The sequence below is a fragment of the Chinchilla lanigera genome, unplaced genomic scaffold (assembly GCF_000276665.1).
Source record: "Chinchilla lanigera isolate Chin_1 unplaced genomic scaffold, ChiLan1.0 scaffold00017, whole genome shotgun sequence".
NCBI classification, from domain to species: domain Eukaryota; kingdom Metazoa; phylum Chordata; class Mammalia; order Rodentia; family Chinchillidae; genus Chinchilla; species Chinchilla lanigera.
This window is the reverse complement of record NW_004955418.1, coordinates 23,104,958-23,129,012: the sequence shown is the minus strand read 5'-3', so window position 1 is coordinate 23,129,012 and position 24,055 is coordinate 23,104,958. Positions and strand designations below refer to the sequence as shown.

Sequence of the window (24,055 nt, the reverse complement as noted above, 5' to 3'; positions counted from 1 at the left end):
AGGCATTCTAAATTCTGCCACTCTTTCTTAACTGTAAGAGTTGTTTTCTGACACTGTAGAAAATATTCCTACAGGTTTACATTCAAAGGAGCTTTAGAAAAGAAAACAAAATAAAACAATGAAGGTCTAGAAGACCTTCCTTGATTTTCTAGTTTCCACTAAAATACATAAGCGTATCTTCAACTGTGACTACTAATTTAATGATCTTTCCCTCACTAGAATGGCATTCATCTCATTTCTTCAACTATACCTGTACTCTCAGGATAGTGTCTAACATGGCAGGTTTTCAATATAAGTTGAATAAATATTTACTTTTTCATGAAATAAAAGAATAAAGAATAAATTTGCCCCCTTTTTTTTTCATTACATTCAAGAATATATTATAGTGTGTCAAGTACCACACTTCAGCATAAAGAAAATCATTCACTAAAGACCAAGACAATATTTTGTGCTTTCCACATATCTCAAGGGAATGAGATATATCTCACAATTTAATGCAATAGCTATTTATATTACAAATACTTTCTTTTATACAAACTAGAAATTACAACATTGGTAACTGCACTAATAAAACTTCATTAAATAAATTTAAAATAAACATTTCCACATCACTTTAAATTTAAGGTCATACACAAAAGCTGCAAAACTCACTGGGTACCCCTAATGTTAACTGTTTGGTACATCCATTTGGAATATTTTAATGCATTAAATAATTTAAACACACCAGGATCTAAGTAGTTCTGTCATCAAGTAGCTACACAGCAATTAGAAAAGCACTCTCCAGGATACACGCCTTATTTATAAAATGACAAGAATGGCAAATGAACTCTAAAATCCCAAGCCTATGTCACATCTATGACTGCAATATATCAATTAAATACACAATGAAATCATTGGCATTTGATGAAAACCATTACGAAGCAGACCTGGGCAGGACTTAAATTAATCCATTGGCTTTTCATGTTCACTTGTGAATCTGTCCAAGGCCGAGGCTCCATTTCTGGAAATGGCAGGACTTATAGTAAGTGAACCTCTGTAAGTCACTAATCCCTACTAAAACCTGTAGTAGTGATGAAGCCTCAACCGATCAGACAAGATCACAGCCAAGGACACCTGGATCCTGATCTCAACTAGATAAAGACTATAGCCTCAGGCACCTCACTCCTGGGTGGATTAACTTCATACCTTACTTGGAGAAGTCCTTGAGTGATTCCACCCTTCCTGAGTACTCCCCTCCCTTCTTCTGATAATCAAATAAATATGGGCCACCCAGAGGAGGTCTTGGTCTTAGCCTTGAGAGAACCTCGAATTCTGTGAGAGGGCTTTGATCCTCCTGGAGTCCTGAAATCATTCCACTTGCCTCTTTTTCTTTAGCCTTCCCTGTACACTCCTTTGGGAGACTGTGGACCTGATCAGACTGCAACAACTAAGGGATATTATTAACCTGACAGGCATTCCACAGGTTAACATTTCTATACCACCATGAAAGTCTGGAGTATGTAGCTATTGCTAGAGGCAATGAATAATAACCTTTTCCTCATAAGAATTAAATGAGCTAATATTTATAGATTTGAAAGGAAACAAGCATTCCAAGCGCTCTCACCTCAATTACTGGCTTGTGGGAACTTCTCTCTGGAAAAACTTACTAATGTCAACAGTCCTACAGTTTTGTTTTTGTTTTAAAAATAAATAAAAGTCTATCTCAAATACTTGGATCAATTCTTTTCTCTTTTTGTATTTTTCCATTTTTTGTAATAGGATTGAACTGAGGCCTTCACACTGATCTACAACTCAGCTCTTTCATTTTGACATGGGGTTTCACTAAATTTATCTAAATTGCTTAAGACCAATTCCTAGACTGGTCTCAAACGTGATCCTCCTGCCTTAGCCTCCCAGAGTGCTAGGTTACAGGCACGAGTCACTATGCCTAGCCTGCTAAGTTCTTTTTAAATGATTTGTTTTATGAGCTGAAAATTTTCTTTTTAGTGGGTATTAACAACTATGAGAACCATAAACACTTCTGATATGGGAAACTCCACAAAAATTAAGAATAAACACTCAAGAAATGTTAGTTTGAAATGAAATAAGAAAGTAATGTTAATCTTAAACACTAAAGTCTCAGGGTTAGGACATTTACTATACTTTAAAGAGTGTTTGCAAAGCTTTCTTATGTGTCCCTACTGACTGGAAAGCATACTTTTATTTCTAGTTCCAGTTACCCAGACTCTCTTCTACATTTCTGTCCTATAATGTATAATAAGAAAATACATCTATATGCAATACAAAACATTTGATCTATCCAACCAAACTAAAGTGTCCAGAAATAAATGATACAGCAGTTTTAATCTGATAGAAGGGAGGGGTCAAAAAATCAATTTAAGCAAAAGTATAACTCTCATAATGAGTTTACTATCAAAAACAAAATGTTTTAGAAAAAAAAAGCCATAGTTTCTCTTTTTAAGCAAAGCTTAACAGAGAAATACATGGTTCTTTTATGGGACACTTAAACATACATCCCTACAAACCACAAGAATTTAAACCATTTTGTAATCATTTATAACCATCACAGAAAGTGATCAAAGTTGTCAGTCAAGTTAGTGAAGCTTTGGCCTTGGTGGAACAAAATCTCCTAGTATAACTTTTGCTGGAAATGTAACATACGAAACAAATGACATTGGTTTTTATAAGTAGATCATCACACTAGCACACTAGGGCAAACAGTAGTAATCACCAGGTAAAAGATAATAAAAATCAGCTTACCACTGTGTAAAGGGCAAGCATAGATAACTGTATAAAGAAGTAAGTAATTCAGATTAATTGTTCCAAAGGTTCCTAGTTACTTATCACAAAGTTAAATGTCTAACGATTATTTAAAAACTAAAAACAGGACTGGGGGTATGGCTCAATGGTAGAATGATTGCCTAGAAAGAACAAGGCCCTGGGTTCAATTTCCAGCAGTGCAATAAATAAATAAATAAATAATAATAAAATAAAACAAAGTCAGCCATAGCTTTATAATGTCAAGTACTCATAGCATTAACTTTGAAGTCTATACTTACTATATATATTTGTAAAATAGAGTAGATCAGCTCATTGAAGTTTCCTCTTTATACATTTCTATTAGTACATAAGTTTCCCCTTATCATTCTAGTGACAATTTATATTAATCTCATGTCTTCACAGTCCAAAACTCTCTACTGCCAAATGTTTTTTGCAAAGACTCTATCATTATGATCTAGGTCTTCTACTTTCCCCCTAAAAGAACTCTATGACAAATAAGTAAATAAACTGATGATAACTGTGAAGAAGTAATGTGGGAAGATGGGAAGATGATCTCTGAAAATCCTAACAATAAATACCTTTAAAGGGCTTGCATCTTTCCCCTAAAGGGCTTGCTGTACCTTTATAGTAAGTTTTGAGATTGTTTATTGCCAGTCCTGTTCATCTTTAGGGGAAAGAAGGCAAGATACCTGCCAAGACTGGATTTTTTCTTTGCAACTCAGAAGGAAGCATTCTAGCTGCAAGAAACAGGTAGTTCAAGTAAGAGCAAAGGAAGAAGGTAATGCTTACAACTCTCTGGAATAGGAATGGGTAACTGTGACACAGGCTTGGACCAAGTGTTACACACTACATGTTTACACTGACTGAGAGATACCATTTCACCCAACTCCACATCCCCAGTTTCATACTCCATCAGGGTTACTAGAAGTCCATTTCTGGACCTAAATGAAATTAACGCTCTAGTATGAAGGAATACCTTAACTGGATTCAATTAGGGTAGAAGGAATATAAATGAATCTTTATTTGCAATTTATTGCAGCAACTGCAGATGTGTTTGGGTTGGCACCTGAGTTAGAAATATCAATCATTCTGCTGTGCCTAACAATAATGATTACTTTGTCCAATTCTAGAGGGTTATTATATTAGGTATTAAATAGATTTGGAGAAGATTTTCTGGGAATATCATCGCTAATTATTTTTCTGTAAGAAATTTAAAACACTTGAACTTTTGAAATTCAATCCTTTCATATATTTATAAACATTAAACTAGGTTTTAAAAAGCAAATTGGAGTTTATGAATTAAAATAGTGTAGAACAGGATTTGATAAATATTAACTGCTAAATAAATGTAGCTATTGTTATTGAGGAGAAGTAAAATTCAATTTCTTATTCTACCTGCAGTATTTCTACTTACCCTTAAAACCTAGTCCTATCAACTCTTGTGAAATCTTCCTTGAATTTGATAAACTGAACATTTCTTCTGTGCCTGCAACATACATTCAACTATATACACACCAACAAGTTCACATACACAGAATCACACAATCTGAGGCCAAACTATAAAGGTCACCTGGTTCTCACTTTGACTTTCAATGTCTTGTATTTATTTTATGATATCTGCAAAGTCATTTTAGAAATATCCATATACAAACAGATTAATCTTTCATATCTTAAGTATTTTATAAAACACTATAATTATATTCTCAGTCTCAAAAAAAAAACCTTAGGGCTGGCGATATAGCTCAGTGGCAAAAGCACCTGCCTGGCAAGCACAAGGTAGTGAGTTGGATCCCTGGTATGGCAAAAAAAAAACAAAAAAAACACAGAAGATTTTCAGTCTCAAACTCAAAATAGCAAAAGATGAAACTGTTTTAAGTTTTTGTAAGTCTTACAGTTTAGGACCAAAATGGTAAAGATATTTAATCTCCTTTAACAGAGAATTACTAAGTCTCTTTTACATAATTAAAAGATATGGAGGTAAAATTAGAAAGTTTTCAGTGAGGGAAGTATATGCTCTAAGAACTGTAATAATGTAAAAGAATAAAACTAAGTGGCATATCTTAAACCTAATAAGGAAGCTGACCTACAAAAGCTAACATACAAAAGTCAATGACTTTCCTACATACCAGCAATGAACAAAAGGATTTGAAACTAAGAAGATACCACTTGCATTCAAAAATGCTAAACTCATTATTTCAAAATGAAATATCCCGAATATAAAATACTTAGATATGAACCTAAGAAAATCTGTACAAGACTTGTATGAGAAAAACTATGAGACCCTGATGATCAAAATTAAAAAATGAAATGAATGGAGAACTATTCCATTTTCATGGATAGGTATACTTAATACTGTCACAATGTCAGATCTCTCTACTTGATATCCTGAGAAGTTATTTTGTGAATATCAAAAAAGCTGACTTCAAAATTTTAAGGAGAAGCCAAAGACCCACAACAGACAATACTGAACAGGACTGGCAATAAACAATCTCAAAACTTACTATAAAGGTACAGTAATCAAGATAGTGCGGCACTGGTGAAATAGATAAATAGATCAATAAAACAAAATAGAGGCCAGAAATAGACCACATAAATTTAATCAACTGATCTTTGACAAAGGAGTAAAGGGAATACAATGGTGAAAAGATGATCTTTCCAACATAACCTGCTAAGAAAATTAGACATTCGTATGCAAAAAAAAATGCATCTACACACAGAACTCAGACTCTAGAAAAAGCAACTCAAACAGATAACAGGGTTAAATAAAACATACAAAAGTATGAGTTCTAGAAGATGACATAAAAGTAGACAACCTTGAGATATGTCATCAACTTTTTAGATATAATACCAAAGTCATGGTCTCTAGAATAAAGGTAACTCCTATCTAAAATATAACAACTCTTAAAGCCCAACAAAAAAAACCCTGATTTAAAAAAATTGGGCCAAAGACCTTAATAACTATCTAATCAGATATATGGATGGAAAAGAAGCATATGAACAGATGCTCCATATAATATGTCATTATGGAAATAAAAGCTAAAGTAATGAGATAGCAAGATACTACTACATACCTGTTAGAATGGCCAAAACCAGAACTCTGACAATACCAAACTCTGAGAAGAATGTGGACAACGGAAACACTCACCCTGAGCTGGTGCGAAGACAAAATAGCCTACTCACTTCAGAAGACAGTTTGGCAGGTTCTTATAAAACTACACATATTTTTTTCCATAAAATTTAGCAATCGTACTCCTTGATATTTACCCCAAAGAGCTGAAAACAATGTCTACATAAAAACTTGTATATGGATGCTCATACTGTAGTACCTGTAATCAACATGTCTTTCAGTAGATGAATGGATAAACTAATACATATAAAAAAAAATGGAGTATTATTCAGCCCTATAGGGAAATAAGCTATCACACTAGGAATGTGGCTCAGCAGCAGAACTCCGGTCTAGCATGCACAAGGCCACAGGTGAGATCCCTGGCATCACAGGGAAAAATAAAGAAAAAAAAAAGAAAGAAAGAAAGAAAGAAAGAAAGAAAGAAAGAAAGAAAGAAAGAAAGAAAGAAAGAAAGAAATGAGCTATCAAGCCAAGAAACGACATGGAGAAACCATAGATGTGTATTACTAGGGGAAAGACACCAATCTCAAAAGACTACATACTATATAATTTCAATTATCTGACATTCCAGAAAAAGGAAAAGCATGGAAACAGACCAGTAGCTGGCAGAAGCTGGGAAAGGGGAGACTGAATAGGCGGAGTAAAGAAGACTTTTAGGGGAGTGAAAATGGCATTACACCTTGTCTAAATCCCAGAATATTAAACATTGAAAATGAATCCTAATCCAGTACTGTGGGAGGATGAGGCAGGAAGATTAAAATGTGAGACCAGTCTCCACAACTTAGGGACTTAGAGAGACCTTGTCTCAAAATAAAAATAAATAAATAAAAAGGGTTGGAGATATAGCTCAGTTATGAAGACCCACTGGGTTCAATTCCCAGTACAGTAAGGAAATGAAAGATTGAACCCTAAAATAAACTTTGGGCTTTGGGTGATAGGATGTGTTAGTGTAAGTTCATTAACTATCAGAAATGCATCTATGGTGAGGGATGGTGATAATGAGAAATGCTTTGTGTGTGTGAGGACAGTGACTATACAAAAAACCTAGCCATCTTCCTCTTAATTTTCCTGTCACCTTAAAACTGCTCTTAAAAAAGTAAAGCTTTTTAAAAACTTAAAAATAGGTAGCATACAAATGAAATCTAAAATTTCTAATTACTTACTATTGTAGTTTTTTTTTTTTAAACCACATTTTCATAATCTTTCTATTCACTGTTTGGAAGATTGACAGGAACTCATTGTAAGATGAGTTCAAGCAGTATAAGCTTTATGACTGCTTTTTAGATATACTGAAATAATTTTTGGATGCAGTTAACAACTCCGTATTCTTAGGTACCAGGCACATACATATTAATCCAAATGTTACCTCTTCACTGAGGTTTTCCCTACATATTCAATCTAATATATCCACTATCATTTCCTATTCCCTTGCTTTGCTTTATCTTTGTTGCATTTACCATGACTGGCATATTATCTATTTCATCATAGAGTATCATCAGCCTCTTCCAATGCAACATAAGCTCCATTCAGGACAAGGACTGTCATTGTTTTATAAAGTTATATCACTGTTATTAAGAACAGTACCTGGCATACACAGATGGTGACTGAATAATCAGTGACTGAACAACTGCCTTTTGAGATGACAGTAGAATTTTTTAAATGTTTGGCTAGTGAAATAAAAGGTATAATTATTTCAAACAAAATCAAGAGACTATTCATTTCACCAGGGCATTGATGTTTCTTATGACTCAGTAATAAGTAGTTTCATAGTTTGAATATGATTTGTCCCCTCCAAAACTCATGTTTTTGTGAGTTCAAGGCCAGCCTGGACTACATAATGAGACCTTGTCTCAAAAAAAAACAAACAAAAACAAAAAACAAAAATCACCCAAATCTAAACTTACACTGGAGTTTAATCTCCACTGTAAGGTATTAAGAAGATGTTCACTTAATATGACTATGCTGTTCTGAGGGAGGGCTTCTGGGAAGTAATTAGAGTTAGGTAAAGTCGCCATGCTCATGAATGAACACTGATAGTTTTGTAAGAGACAGAAACTAGGGGATGTATGTGCATATTACCTGTCTTGTGCCATATGATTCCCTGTAACCCTTCAAGACTCTGTCAGTAAGAAAGACATCATCAGTAGAAGTCCCTCAATCAGAACTATAAGCCAAAATAAACTTCCTTTCTTTATAAATTATCCAGACTGTGGTATTACGTACATTACTAGCCACAGAATATGGATCAAAACAGGTGGTGCAAGGAGAAGTAGTTTAGACTCAAGTTTCTTCTGCAAGGATGCTTTGAGATCATCTGTATTCATTTTTAATAACATGAGCAAAACCAAGTTAAAAGTTAGAAAATACGTTATTTTAGAACACTTTAGAACATCTCGATTTTCTAAAATCAATTTAATTCACTTGAAGCTTTCATCCTAGAGTAAATAAAAGATCTTTAAAAAGTGAATGAAATCACAAAGTATGAGCCACTTTATCGATCAACCTTGAATCAACCAGATACAAAATCAAGGAAGCAGTCTGTCTCTAATACTGTATTATGTCAACTAAGCCTCCTTAGGAAAGAATAAGTGAAAGAGAAAAGTCAGAGGAATGAAACAGAACTGAGAAGAAACCCAAATCTCTACTACTATGCTGAAATAGCCTTAGTGGCCATCCTTCAGCTACACATGTCCAATTATTACTCAGCTGTAAAAGAACCTCCAATATCTCCAGCAAAGTTCTTCTGCTTACATTTTTCTCTACGGATGGTTTAAGGACCATTAATTTCAGATTGAACCATAAAATTCAAAAGAAGATTCTGAAACTTCACCTCTTCATAACGGAGCCCAGATAAATATTTTTATCAAGTGTTACAGGTGACTCCTATGCAAACAAGTTTGAGAACTACTGTAATATCAACTTACTTTTCAAAACTCAGTAGAAGTTACCTACTATATGTAACTCTACTACATAATAAATCCATTACTTCTGTACTCTTTGAGCATATGTATGTTTCTCTTACATTTACCACACTATCTTTTCATCTACTTCCCCTGCAAAAAAATAAAACTTTCTAACTCTGATTGACTACTGCAGAGCTTCACCTTTTACCACAGGATGCTACAGATATAAAAACAAGTGAGAAGACAACTGCAATTCCAGAAGCTACCTCTAATCTATCTACTCTCCTCCCACAAATCAGTATAAATGAATGATGAGATTCCTGGTTGATTAAAGTTGGTCTGTAATTTTCAAAAAGGAAAATATAATAGAATAAATGGTAGTAGTCTTTTAGAAAATTTTATAGAGTATTTTCACAACAACTTGAAAGCCTAAAATTAAGAGTGAGCCCAGAATTTTTGGTCTGGATCACAATCCTATTGTCATTTGCTCATATTAACAGAACTCTGGAATTTGGTCTACGCGATATATCAGAGACCGAGAGACTAGAATAAACTTACAACTGACTGACACAAAAATAAAATCAAAATGTTCCAAGAACTGCTTTCATTCTGGAGTATTTAAGACAGCAGTGAAATACTTGGTCAAACATACAGACAGATTCCAATTATTGCCTTCATGATATATTTTTAAAAAGAAAGAAAGCAAACTTAAACTAAAAGGGCAAGGAGCAAACAGTGGAAATCAAACTAAATTTTATTTAATCTGAAACATTTCCTTATTTTGAAAAAGTTCTCAGTGAAGTCACAGGATCGTAAATGTAAGAATTAGGTGTTTTAATCCCCAACAAGTTCTACTTTTCTATCGAGGAGGAAATTCATGGCACAGTGGGCAGAATCTGGGGGAAGTTCATGTCCAGTGTTCTCTTCATTGATAGTTAAATGTAAAAGATGTTGTCAATTCAATGAGATTAAATCCTATATATCGCCAATATTTACTTCATTTAGTGGTTAAACCTTTTCTTTTAAAAAATCCCAAGCACTGACTACACTTGCATGCACAAACATTATCAATGTCATTGCTGAGAAAGATAAAAACTCAGTCAATTAACTCAGAATCATAAGCAATGCCAGAATGAAGAGAGACAACTGTTTGCTCTTGGTAGTTCTTAAGTGGCATTCTGAGAATCAGCATGAGATTACACTAGGGTAAATCGTAAGTGCCTCTTGTGATCTAACTAAAGGGTTCTACTTCAACTGTTTCACAATATAGAAAACAAGTATACACTTGCTTCTCTGTGACTATGATGAACTTAAGTGTTTTAGTTACATTCTATCTTCAATATTTTAGACCAATACGTAAAAACTTGACCTTAAATTTAAGAAGCTGAAATTTGGGTTTGAGTTTAGATTGTTACCTGGGGTAAATCACTGCCTATTTCTAGACCCCAGATGCTTTCTTCAGTAAAATTAAAGTGGGTAGAGTGGTTGGTTAGGCTTTGGTTCCTACCAGTTCTATGTTCCTTTTTTGTCAAATTTCACAGATCCAAAAGGAAAAAAACAAAACTCTTTTAGGAAAACAACCCATCTTATTGACTGAGGTTTAAAATATATAGTGTTCAAAGAAACTTTATTTGGTAGAGTGTACCAGGAACTACACTATTTTGAAGGTCACTGTCTCAAACTCAGTTAAGTTTCTAAGTAATTCAAAAGTCAATCATCAACAGAAGATAGCCAAATGTTGGCAATATCTGGCTATGAAAAAAAGTGTGGCATACTGAAGCTAATTTCCAAGACAGAAGCTTGTTAACATGAAGGTTTGAAATCTTTTGCATAGTTAAGTAATTGACAATGCTGAATTTTATCAGAACCCTGTGATCCTGGAAACAGCAAAGGTTAAAAAACAAAAATAAAAATCACCCCACCTGTTCATGTTCCAGGAAATGGCCTACTGCAAAGAGTAACTGTTCCTTATAGAACTTAGATAAGGTTCACGGTTGCCCTCCACCTCCATCCCATTTACCAACGGAAAGGTCAGACCCAGACCCTCCAAATTCCCAGTCTTTGATCATAAAGGACTTGCTGAAATGCTTGTTCCCACAGATCAACTGGAACCAAGTGCTTATTAACCAAACTTTAAGGTTCTCTTCCTACAGGTTCCTGAACTGTGCCTTACCCTCGGCTTGAAAACAGCATAGCCTGTCCTCAGAGTAAGACTTTCTCTGGTTATTGTCCATCATAACGTTCTTTCATCCCACTTTTCAGACTCTAATAGTGCCACTGCCTACGAAAGAGAAACCATCTCTGCCTAATCTTTGAGATGCTAGCAGATCTCAAGATCAAGACATTCTCCCGACTGCAATAACTCATTCCTCCATACCTTTGCAATTATCTTTCAAATAAAAATTCGTTCTTACTAAACCTGGACTTTTATAATTCGAAACCCCGTCCAATTCTTAAGTGTCGGTGTTTGGATGATAGATTGATTCTGTCATTTTTTTTTTTTCATGTCACAGGTGTTCCTCTTCTCCCAGTACGCGAACTCGTCGTGTTCTTGGGGTGACTCGAGGCATTTCTAAGACTTAAATTCTTGGCCACTGTCCTGTGGCTGCACAAGGTGGCGGGGAAAGGTGATGAGCCGGGCAAGGTCAACTCTGGGTCCACCTGGGCTTAGACTGACAGGGTCCCCACCTTCCGCCCCGCTCGTCCCACAGTTGGTCAGCATGGATGCTGCTTCCTCCGGGACTCAGACACTCGGAGGCAGCTGCAGGCTCCTGCCCGGGGGCAATCGACCGGCTCCTTCCACATCATCCCATTCTGACCAGGGCATTCGACCGGCTCCTTCCACAGCAATGACCTCCCGGTCCTTTCATTCCCAGTGTTGTCACTCCTACCCGCACAGAACTCACCATGGCGCCAAGGACAAGTCCTGAACCAGACACCCTGGAGAGACCAGGACTGCCCTAGATCTCCCCTCCGGGAGCGGTTGAGGTGAACCTCTGGAAACCGTGAGGGAGAAGGTCTTCCGGCTCTACCGGAAGTTCTGCTACGCGGACAGGAAGTCCCGCCCCCTCACGAACGCCGGCGACCCCACGCTACGCAGAGGTAAAGAGACGCAGGACGTCGGCTCAAGCCACTTCCGTGGGTGTTCACCGGGGCCTGGGGGCGGTGCTGACCTTGAGAGCGCGCGGGGAGGCGCAGGCGCAGCACAGGTAAGTGGGCGGGCTGAGCGCGCTGGCGGGGCCTGGGAGGTGTCTGAGGTAGGTTGGGTGGTTTCGACAGGCGCGCATCCTCGGAGAAGGAGGTGGTGGGCATACCGGTTGGTGACTGGGATGGGCATCGACCCTAGACCCAGAAGAGGTCGTGAAGATTAAGACCATCGCTAGGCTGTGTTCGTGCGAGGCGACAACCTGGTGATTGTCGCATGGCAGTCAACGCCCTTTATGTTTTCTACCTTTTCGTTTTCCCGACTCGGTCCCTTTTTGGAGTGTCGCCGTCACCACAGACCTTTCTGCCCCCCTGTCGTTTTTCTTCCCTGTCTTAGTGGCTACTCCAGCTCTACACCTCTTCAGTGCAGTGGAATCCGATTGTGAGAAGTTTCTGCAAATTCACAGCACGAGCTGAAGCCAGAACCACGTCTTCGAGAACTGAGTAACCGAAGCGAATTCTACCTGTTTCATACATTCTAGGGCAGTTTACGTTTGGCTGAAAAAAAAAAAAAATTATCCAGTGGAAAGAAGTATAATTTCCATATACCTCTTAATTTTGTAAACCCCCAGCCACCTATCAGTCCACTTCCGCCTTTTTATTATAGATAGTCATGGAGGCAGGCTTGAAATGATTTTACAGAGCATCTTCAAAAATCAGAAATTTGTGTTACAAATTGAGTCTTACTTAAGTCGTGGCTATCTGTAATTTCACCGTGAGACAATCACAAGGTTTGTCATTAAGTTGGAACTTGGGAGGGAAGCTAAGAAGTTTCAGAAGAAGTTAAGGATTGGTTGAGCAGAAAGAAGTGGCTATGGCTGTTGTCTGATCCTCCTTATCAGAGTGCCTAGAGGAATGATATCCAAGCTATAAATGGCCCAGAGTCCCTGGAAACAGAGTTCTGAGCAATTCAAAATAAGTATGCGTGGAGCAGTTAGTTGCTTTCTGTTAGAAAAGGGTACAGAGACTGATGAATTTTTTTTTTTTAATTTAGGGGGATAAATGACTAGCATTACAAATGAGAAATAGTTGACAGAAAGAACTGGAAATGGGTGGGACTGAGTAACAGTTTGTGAAAACAGATCCTGCTGAGGATCAATCCAGAACTTCCCTGAGGGTTCAGCTTTTGCTGTATAGGGACAAGGTTGTAAATAGACAAGCCCCAGGGCATCTGCAGGTGGTTAAGTGTGGTAGAGAAGGATTGGAGTTGTCTGCTGGTGTATCTGTGGGAAGCAACTGCTATCCTTGAGGAAGAAAAGTGGAGAAGGAAAATGGCTATCAGCCTGTCAGTGACAGCTCTTCTGTGAAGTCTTATTCTTTCATTTCTGACACCGTGGTTCTTACATCTGTCCTAAACCTGGCAGCCTCATTGAGGTTCACAGAGCATCTCCTTCTCTATGACAGTAAGGCTGGAATTATTATCAGGATAGAATCCATTTCTGCCAGAATAAAACCAAGAAAAGAAATCAGAGTCAGTTTTTGTTACCTGCTTATCATTTTTAATAGACCATGAAGTGCTATATTCCTTATTAGGCATATGGAGTGTTGATAAATAATTATTGATTAATATCCTTTAATGCTCATATTTCACACAGCTATCTTTATCAGTGTGTGAAAATCCATATGTAATATTTTTGACTAATATATGTTTTAAAGAAATGTCAGTATTTTTTGTCCTATGGAATAGCAGTATTTTCTATTATTTGTTTTGAAGTGGAATTTGCTTGTTTCCATTACTTAAAATACATCAGAGTCCTTGGCAAAGAATCAAAGAAAGGGGAGAATTACGCAAGAAAAAAGATGTTGATAATAGAAGTTAAAAAATCAGTCATTTTGGTAAGGGAGTTAGCACATTCTTTGAGAAGAATCTTGGTTGCTCACCATTAGAGCTTTCTGATAAGCTGAAATGTCCTGAGTAAAAATTTTCTTAAAATACTTACAAGCACGAGCAGAAAGTATGTCTTTTGTCAGTGCCCATACTGATCTGGTACTCTTCCAACCATTGAAACCTGTCGCTTTTTCAAAATCCATGTGTTTCACAAGTGTTCGTTTGATTAGTTTCTCCTCTCAAAAATCTCCACTGTTTTTTCTTTACTATGTATGATTTTATGCTTTTTTGTAGTTTTTTTCGGTACCTCATATTTTTTTTTATTAGACTATAACTACCTTGAGAGCTAGGACCTACTTTTTGTTTTGTTTTGCTGCCTTCCCCTTAAGAAATATCATTTAAATGAACGTTGTGAGCAAGAATCATTTCAGTTAAATTGCCCTTAAAATTCTTTATGGAGAAAAGTGGTAGCTGTAGCTATATTTATAATAGTAAAAAGTAAGAGTAATCTTCTATACAAAAGACTGGTTATATTCTGTCATATTGATTAGTGGAATGTTATTTAGCTGTTTTTTAAAGCCATTAAACTAGACCTTGTAATGGTCTCCCATCCAAGTACTAACCAGCTCCAACCCTGCTTAGCTTCTGAGATCGCATGAGATTGACCACATTCAGGGTGGTATAGTGTAGACTAGTCCTTCTAATAGAAAATATTTGTTCTCTGAGTTAAAAAAAAAATTATGACTGTGTGTTTGTGCCCCTCTCCCCAGTTCATATATTGAAACTCTAATGCACAATGTTCTGGTATTAGTAGTTGGACCTCTGGGTGGTGATGGTAGAGCCATAATGACACAATTAGTGCCTGTATAAGAAGAGAAAGAAAAGGCTTACTTCTACCTCTGTCTGCTCTCCACCATGTAAGGACACACCAAGAACAGTGGTCAGGCCGGACATGATGGTTTATACCTGTCATCCTAGCACTGCTGAGTTAGGAGGATCATGATTTGGATGCCAGCCTGGGTGATATAGTAAGTTTAGAGTCAACAACCAGGATTACATATCAAGACGCTGTCTCAAGATAAAAAATAAAAAAAGTGCTGTGGATCTAGGTTGGTGTGAAGGCCATAGGTTCAATCCCCAGGGCCAACAAACAAACAAAAAAAGAAAGCTCTAAAACCTGTGATTAGTATGGAATTTTTTTTTTATTTCAGTAAAGAAGTGATGACAGTTTGTTTTTGGCATTCAAATTATGCTTTTTAACATCTACTTATATTGCCCTCTTTTTAGTTTTAGAGCAAATATTTTTGGAAGTATGTTACAACCCTTAGGCTTTCTGTGAATCTCCTTTCTTTCTAGGAGGTTGAACATAATCATTGCTAGGACCACACCACATATCTGATTAACTGGTGGAATAACTCCTGCAAATTTTACACAAGTTGCATAGTGCACATTTCAAGGACCAGTAACATACATAATAGGGTTTTGACACCTTTTGGTATCAGGAAAATCCTCTTTAAACAACCACCACCACCAAGAGCAATAAACAAAAGCATATAAAAGTATTTGTTTAAAATCTAAATTAGTTTTATTCACCCACTAAATATATATTGTCCACTGTGTACCAGTCATTATTCTACACTTTCTAGAAAACTATGGCAAATAAAGCACACATAGTGTTTACTATAAGAGAATTCATGTTTAGTAACAATAAACCATACATGAACATGTAAGGAAAATAAAAGTGAAAAGTACTAGTCTGGAAATTAAAAGGTAACTATTTAAATCTTGTTTCTCTTAAAGCGTTTATCTTGAATATGATATGTGTGTTTACGCTTCCATTTTTGAGGCTTGTAGTGCTTCTTGAATCTGGATCCATTGTCCTTAATCTGTTTTGGAAAATTCTCAAATTTTATCACATATTAACCCTAATCCTCCTGTCCCTCTCTCCTTTTCTTCTGGTTCTCCAATTGCATGTGTGTTTTACTATTTTACTTTGTCTCCTATGTTTTCCATGTAATTGTCTATTTATCTTTTATTTTAGGTAGTTGTTTTTTGTTTTGTGGTTCACTATTTTCTTTTTAATACTCTAGCCTGTTAAAAATACTTATTGAAGCATTTCTTTAAGTTGTTTATTTAAATATTTCTGTTTGGTGATCTTTTATTTTCTCAAACAATAATTGTAGTTTCTAATACTAGGTCTTATGACTCGGATCTACTGTTGTATGGAGCTTCTTTTTTTTTCTTTTAGTTTGTCATAAGGTTTTTATTTACTTTTAGTAATATTTAGTTTAATAAATATTAGTTTTAATATTTTAATACATACTTTATGGTCTTTACATTTATAATATTTATATTAGATTTATATTTTACATTTATATTATATCTTACATTTGATTAAATGTCTGAAGTACTTTGATTGAATTGTATGTAAAAGACTTATACTTTGAAGTCAATACCGTAGCATTTCTTACAGAAAACATTTATGATTCCTGCAGGGGTTTTAGGCCTAATCCAAGATGGTCTTAATGTACTGAGTGAATGAGATAGAATATGACTGGGTCTACTTTCAGTTTATACTTTCTCTCAGGAAGTAGACCTTTAACTAGACTTATATCTGAATGTGCTTCAGAATAATAAGAGGAAAAACGAGTGATAGTGTAAATGAAGCAAGATTTGTTATCAGGTGATAACTGTTGAGGATGATTGATAGGTAAATAGAGGCTTATTCTACTCTATACTGTATACAGTATTTTTACATGTTTTACATTCCCTATAATTGTATTACATGTTTTAATATTTCTATGATAACTGTTTCCATTATGGAAAATGTTAAAATATATTACTAGCAAAAGGATTAGCATTCAGATTATGTAGAAAGCTCACAGTTCAATAAAAAAGAAGATAAAAATCTTTCTCTCACCCCAAACAGGCAATTCTTAGAGAAGAAAACTTGAAGAGATAACCCAACCACAAAAAATGCCATTTCCTACCCACCACATCAAAAAAATTTGAGTCTGACAGTATCTCCAGAACACTTGCTGATAGCAGTTTAAATTGACACAGTTTAGAAAACAATTTAGCATTATCTAATAAACTTGAAGATGTATATCATCTATGGCCCAGCAAAAAATGTGTGTCAGGAGAAATGAGGAAGAATATCCTTAACAGTATAATTTAAAATAGTAAAAATTGAAAACAATCCCTCTATCCATTAGCAGTAGAGAGGTTAAATACATTTTATTTACTCATACAGTAGTAAAGCAAAGAAATGATAATCACAAAATTTAAGACAGTAATTTTTCGCTAGTAATAAAGGGAAAAGAGATACGGACTGACCATACAAAGATCTTAAAAGTGTTGATTTGACTAGATATTCCTTGTTTGCTTGACACAGTCCTAGTTCACATATTTTAGTGTTACAATAACTAGTAACATTCCATTTTCATTCTCAAAACTGTCATGATTTGAATAACAAATTATGTGCATGTTTTTAATTTAACATTTTGCCTCAAGTTGGATTAAGGGTCTGTGGATGTTCATCTTATCATTCTTCTGTATATCATATATGTATTTCATAAACATTCATTTATACTCTGTCATTAATTACACAGTTTTAGATTTTAGCCAATAACAAAAGTTTTAAAAAATCTGTATATGAGATAAATGTCAATATGATCTGAATGAAACCTTTATCATTTAGCTAGACATTAAGATAACATACCATGTGGCTTGCATTGTTTTATGCTATTTAGAGATATTATACTTTAATAGGAAGACTTCTAGGTAGGTATTATCTCCATTTTACCTGTGAATCTGAGTCACAAAGAGTATACCTAACTTAGCCAAAGGAAGCATATGAGGGTGTGATTGAAGAACAAGGTGGATACTTACCTTTCTTAATACCACAATAAAGGACACATATTATTTATCCCCCTCTAAGTATTTTTTCTCTCTTTAAACACACTTAATCCTATCATTCTTGCCACTTTTTGAAGCAGTTCCGGAAGTTATATTTCAAGAGTGTCTTTAGTTTCACTATTATGGCTGCCTGGATGTCCTAAATCAATTCAAAACATTTACCTTTCCTGGTCATTTGACTTAAGGGAAGATCCAGAAGTGGCATAGTGATGGATCTGGTGAATAAGGTTGATGAGGACAGACTAATGTTTTTATGAGCCTGCCTTTCCATGGACTGGCATAGCATTCACCCTATTTTTTATCATACCTTGTAAAGACGTGAAAGAAGACTTCCAGAAATGCTTTAGAAAGTGGCAAGAGTGGTTAATGTGTTAGAAGTGAGGGTGGGTATTTGAAAGGGATTCATGACAGTGTTTTTTGCACTGTAATAAAGTTTTTAAATTTAAACATTCTGTGTATTTTTTACTCATCCTATGTATGTGGCAGAGCTGAATTTGAGCTCAAGCAGTGTGACAGAATGCATGTTTTTTAACCACAATACTGGTCAACAATAGACATTTTTACCCTTTTTTTTGCCCCCTAGGACTGCATGAAGCTTTGGGTGCACATCTAGACACAAACCATAACACTTAGAATTGGAAAAACTGTTAAATTTTAGTAACAAGTTAGCAAAAATGGAGCTGGGAGTACTGCTCAGTGGCATACACTTGCCTAGCATGCCTGAGGTCCTGAGTTCATTCCCTTGCGCTGAAAAATCCATACCCTCCCCTACTTTTTTGAGATTACATTCAAAATGTAATATACAAATAAAACTAGTTTAATATAAATAGAATGTTCCTCTACGTGGTGAACTTGTGTGGAGAATGAGAAATGGAAATGCATTAGAGTAACCAGATGTACATCTAGACAGTGGGAAATGTGGAACTGCGCTAGGGTATTTTATGCAAGAGATTAGCACTGGTTCAAAATATGTACTATCATGCAGTTCTTCACAAAATAATTCATTATTGAGCCAGGCAGGGTGGTACATACCTGAACTCTTAGCTGCTCCAGAGCCTGAGACAAGAGACTCACAAGTTTGAGGACTGCCTGGGCTTATTAGCAAAACTCTGTCTCAAAATTTAAAAGATGGGTGAGGAGTTGAGAATGTAAGTCAGTGGTAGAATACTTGCCTAACATGTAGTAGCCCCTGAATTTAATGTCCAGTACTGAGAGGTAAGGAGGGCACATAAGAATTAATTATCAGAATGCCCTAAATCATAGTATTTGTCAATGCCTGTAGCAGCTCAATAAACAAAATTCAAATAGCAGGACATTTTTTCAAAGTTTCACTGGACTAAAATCAAAATGTCTGAAAAGTGTTTTACTTGCCTTTCTCATGATTTAATGTCCCAGCAGAGTATGTAACTGGGAAACCTGATTCTGACAAACAAAGAGAAATTACTTGCCTAATTGAAAGTGACAGAAACTTGGGGAGAAAGCAACAACAAACCAAGGATAATTATAAGAAACTAACCTGGGCCCTAAAGGACAGTGTCAAGAAACCTGAAGTCCCCAAATAAGGTGAAACTTGCAAAAAAATGCTAAGAGAGGACAAATAATGGACCTTTTTAAAATTATTTGCAATTCTGAATGAGGGAAGAGAAAAACCCACTTGCAATCTCTAATACAATGTTAGAACTAACAGAAAGTAAAACTGCCCACTAAGGTTTTGCTTCATTCTCTACAAAGTAAGTTGACATAGTGAGAAGAATATTTGTCTTGAGGGGTCAGAAAAACCTGGATTTAATTCTCTCCATCATTGTTAATATTTATGGGAGGTTATTCTTTGAGCTGAGCTTCTGCATTTGCCCAACAGATCTGACCAAAATGGAGTGCCTTGCGCTAAATTTCCACATCACCAAAATGAATTGTTTATCTGACCTTCTTAGAAATCAGAAGAGAGAAAATGCCCAAAGCCCCAAAACAGGCTAGTTTGAGTTGGCATAATAAGGAAATACCCTCTATTTTAACCCTGTTATTTGAACAAAATAGCAGTGAAATCACTAGTCTTCTCCATGTTCCTTATTTCTGCTTTGTTCAGATTTTTGTGCCTACAAAGTCCATTTCCTCAGCTCAGGTCATTTGAGCACTTACTATATTACAAGATGGTGCCTGATTTTATTAGACCAATAAAAACTAATTACATCTTTGAAATAAATTTGTTGAAGTTTTTTTTCTAGACAACACTAATTACAGTACTCTGGATCTCCTTTGTCCTATCTAAAATGGAAAATAATCCTATTTTCTATAGGTTTGATCTGAGGTATGGGATAAATGTGCTTTAAACACGGACTCAAACTCATAGTAATAAATAGCAACTTATTAACCGTGCTCAAAAGAGTAGCACATGGGACATCAAATTAAAATTTTTCTGCACAGAAAGGAAACAACTGTAGCAAGAATGGCCTGTAAAATAGGATAAAATTTTTGCCAGCTACTCATCCAACAGAGGGTTAATATCTAGAATACATAAAAAACTAAAAAAAAAAGTCAATATCAAGTAGCAGTTGGTAAATGGGCAAATGAATTGCACAGACAGTTCTCAAAATATACAGTACAAGTAGTCAATATGTACAAGGAAAAAATGTTCAATATCTTTAACCATTAAAGACATGCAAATCAAAACTACATTGAGCTAACCCAGTCAGGATGGCTATCATCAAGAATACAAAATAATAAATACTGGCTAGAATTTAACATAGTACAGGGATATCCGCATACGCATGTTTATTGTGGCATAATTCGCAGTAGCCAATATGTAGGGCTGGTTTAAATGACCATCAGCAGATGAATGGTTAAAGAAATTGTAACATATATGTAGAGTGGAGTATTAGTCATAAGGAACAAAATGGCGTTTGCAGGAAAATGGATGGAACTGGAGATCATCATGTTAAGCAAAATAAACCAGCTTCTGGTAAAACATTACATGTTTTCCTTAATATATGGAATCTAAAGGAGATGACAGTAGAAGAAAACCTATTATTAGATGAGAGGATGGGAATAAGGAAGAGGAGAGAGTACAAGGAGGTGGATAGGATAAAAAAATTAATGATATCATTAAAAGATACTGTTGTTGACATGAATTTATTGAGGTGAAAAGGTGTCCTCTGCACTCTACTAAACAAAACAGCAGGTTACAAAACAGTATGCACGGCATTGCCAATTTTTCATTTTCAAAAGTGCATTAATATAGAGAGATATAAAGAAATCCTCTAGAACATGCTACCTATTTTAATCTCTGGAGTGAGACACTGAGCACATTTTTCCTTTTGTGTAAGAATTACTTTTTGTTCAGATTATATCATCTGCTATCATTGGTTCACATTCCAGGCCTTGGAGGGAAAAGTACAAATGAGATCTGAGAACAGTGATCCCATATTTGAGGAATTACGGGAAACAGAATAGGTCCTAGAAAACTATACATGGGTTAATGTCTGTCTTCATGGTGAAAAATAAAAATCTCAAACTCTGAATTACACTCATATGCCATATAATGATATTTTGGTCAACGATAGACCACATATATGACAGTGATCCCATAAGATTATAATGGAGCTGAAAAATTCCTGGTGCAGCATGGCATCATCAGCACCCTAGACTAGCTTGACAGTATTCACATATTTGTCATTCTGGTGTTCTCGAACCTATTGTGCTGTAAGGTGTGTAAAAGTATACCACATACTTGGTAATAAACAATGATGTTACTGGTTTATATATTTACCTTAAAGTTTTGTTTTAGAGTATGGTCTTACTTACAAATTCATTTACTGCCAAACAGTGTGCTGGTAAGCTAGCAGCAGGCTCATACGTTTCACTTGTACCACATTTCTTTATTGCATCAGGAGGCCCTATCAAACCTGACCTCTAGGTTTGTGTAAATGCACATTATGACACTCACAGAAGGACAAAATTTCCATAAAGAAGGATAAACATGAATCATTTGTGGGAAAATGGATGCACCATAATGTTAATATTAAGTGAAATAAATCAGAAACACATGCCTAAATATTGCATGATTTCTCATATGAGAAACTAAAAAATATAAAGAACAAGATGAGATAGAGTTTTTGCAAAAAGGATGGGAATGAAGAGATGGAGGAGGGGAAAAGGGAGGAGAGGAAGGGAATGAAAAAAAGAATTCAGATGTGTTATGTACATGTACCAACTCTCCACAATTAGTATAATCAATGTGTACTGCAAACATGTACTAATAAATGTTTTGAACTGCCTACAGAAGCATTCTCAGGATATATCACTATTGTTGTTAAGTGACCCATGGTTGTACTTGCTCTTTTGACTTCCTATTAGTGTAATTCACTGGGATATGAGGTATCAAAAAAGAAACAAGGGAATAAAGTGAATTTACCCAAGAAATTCTTAAAATATAAACACAGTCTTTGTGATGGGCAAAGGTGATTAACAGGTTTCTTGAATTTTTTTCAAAGCTTCAAGAGGCAAAACTTTGAAAAAAGAAGAAAAAGCTTGCATTCTTAAACAAGATGTAGTGTTTCAGTGCTGGCCCTCCAAAAATCTACATTCTAATCTTGGCACCTGTGAGTATTCCTATTTAGAATAAAGATCTTTAAAAGGGTCTGAAAGTAAGGATCTCGAGATGAGTGGATCAACCTGGATTATCTGGTGGATCCTAAATCCAATGACTTTATATAACAGAAAGGAAAATGCAGAAAAGAGGAAACATGTGATCACAGAGGAGGCAGAGAGTGGAGTGATGCAGCCACAAGTCAAGGAATGCTGATGACTGGTGCAGGCAGCTGAAGGAGGCAAAGTACCAGTTTCCCCCTGGATCCTCAAAAGGCAACACAGACATGCTGATGCTGTAATTTTGAACTTACAGCCTCAGAACTGCAAAGGAATAAATTTCTATTGTTTTAAACTAGAAATTTGTAATAATTTATTACATCAGCCCAACAAAATTAATGAACAGAGTTTAAAGAAAATTCATTAAGATTTCTACTAGATTAGTATATTGGGGTTCTCCAGAGAAACAAAACCAATGGAATATATATTTTTATATATAATAGATACATATTAAAGTAAGTTAAAATGGAGACATGGCCTGAGAATTCCTGAGCAGATAAAGCCACATAAGGCTCATAATTTAACCTTACTTGGTTTATAAACATAAGTGAAACAAAACTTGAGCTTGTTCTTATGAATGCATATTTTAAGGAAAAGCAGAACTTAAGTTCAACCAATCAAAAGGAGACAAATGTATATAACTAGGAACTCTTTCAGAGGAGTGAAACCAAATAAAGCAACTATTTAACTGTAACCAACCAAGTGTTTGTTTCATTTCTATGTTTGTCTTACAAAAGTCTCTCCTTTCTGTTCCCTTAAGGGAGCTTCCAAGCCACTTCTCATTTGTAATTGCAGGATTCATGAATCACTATTCACACAAATAAACTTTAAAATTTTATTTGTTCTCAGTTTACTTTTTTCAATAGATAAGAGGAGATTGTGAGTTGGTCATGGAGGCCCAAGACCGGCTGTCAGCAAGGTGGAGAATCTGTAAAGCCAATGGTACAGTTAAATCTGCGTTTGAAGGCCTGATGAACGGTGAAGTCAATAATGTAACTCCTAGTCTGAGGCCAGAGGGTGGGATCTCGATGTGCTGTTATAAATCCTGGAGTCTGAAAGTCCAAGAACAAGGAGCTCTGATACCCAAGGATGGAGAAGTTTGATGTTCCAGCTTGTCTTGGTTACTTTTCTCTCATTGCTGAGACAAAATACCCAATGCCCAAAATGAAGGAAGGAAGGGTTTATTTAGCTTACAGTTTGTGGAGGTTTCAGTCCATACTGGGCTGGCTGTGAGTCAGAAGATAGCAAAGCAACAAGAGCAAAGGGGGGAATGGCAGCCGAACAGCAATGCAGCCAGAGCAAAAGGGAGGAATGGCGGCAAGCAGCTTCTTTCCCTGCCTTACTTTGTAAATAGGCTACCCCCACCTAAGGGGCGTGTAGCTCTCACATAATCTCCATGTCCTGCTCTTCCACAGGCTCAGGATGTATACAAAGTAAGCACCCTGGCTTCCTGCTGAGTCACTTAGCCAAACCTCTAGACTCAAGTTGACACAGTGTATCAACCATAACACAGCTCAAGAAGAAAGCAAATTCTCCTGCCTTTTTAAAAAATCTGTTTGGGCAGGACCTCAGTGGAAAGATGATGCCCATCCACACTATTGAGGGTGTATCCTCTTTACTCAGTCTCCTGATTCAAATACGAATCTATTGCAG

At 35.9% G+C, this 24,055-nt stretch overlaps 1 protein-coding gene and 1 long non-coding RNA gene across 4 annotated transcripts in view; one reads left to right on the top strand and one right to left on the bottom strand.

Moving 5' to 3' along the window:
• Tmem161b (transmembrane protein 161B) overlaps positions 1-11,851 on the bottom strand; it is a 68,236-nt gene extending 56,385 nt beyond the window's left edge. The window contains exon 1 of the mRNA XM_005382296.2: positions 11,718-11,851. Within this exon, the coding sequence (XP_005382353.1) occupies positions 11,718-11,720 (3 nt within the window). The 5' untranslated portion in view covers positions 11,721-11,851. The remainder of the gene's footprint in view (positions 1-11,717) is intronic.
• Positions 11,852-11,902: 51 nt separating this feature from the next.
• On the top strand, positions 11,903-23,240 carry LOC106148262. Of its 3 annotated transcripts, XR_001233542.1 has the most exons (3): positions 11,903-12,020; positions 12,353-12,459; positions 22,249-23,240. It is a non-coding gene; the product is annotated as an uncharacterized LOC106148262 (long non-coding RNA). The 3 variants fall into 3 exon arrangements; XR_001233540.1 differs by lacking the exon at positions 12,353-12,459; XR_001233541.1 differs by lacking the exon at positions 11,903-12,020 and having other exon boundaries at positions 12,035-12,459.
• Positions 23,241-24,055: the final 815 nt, after the last annotated feature.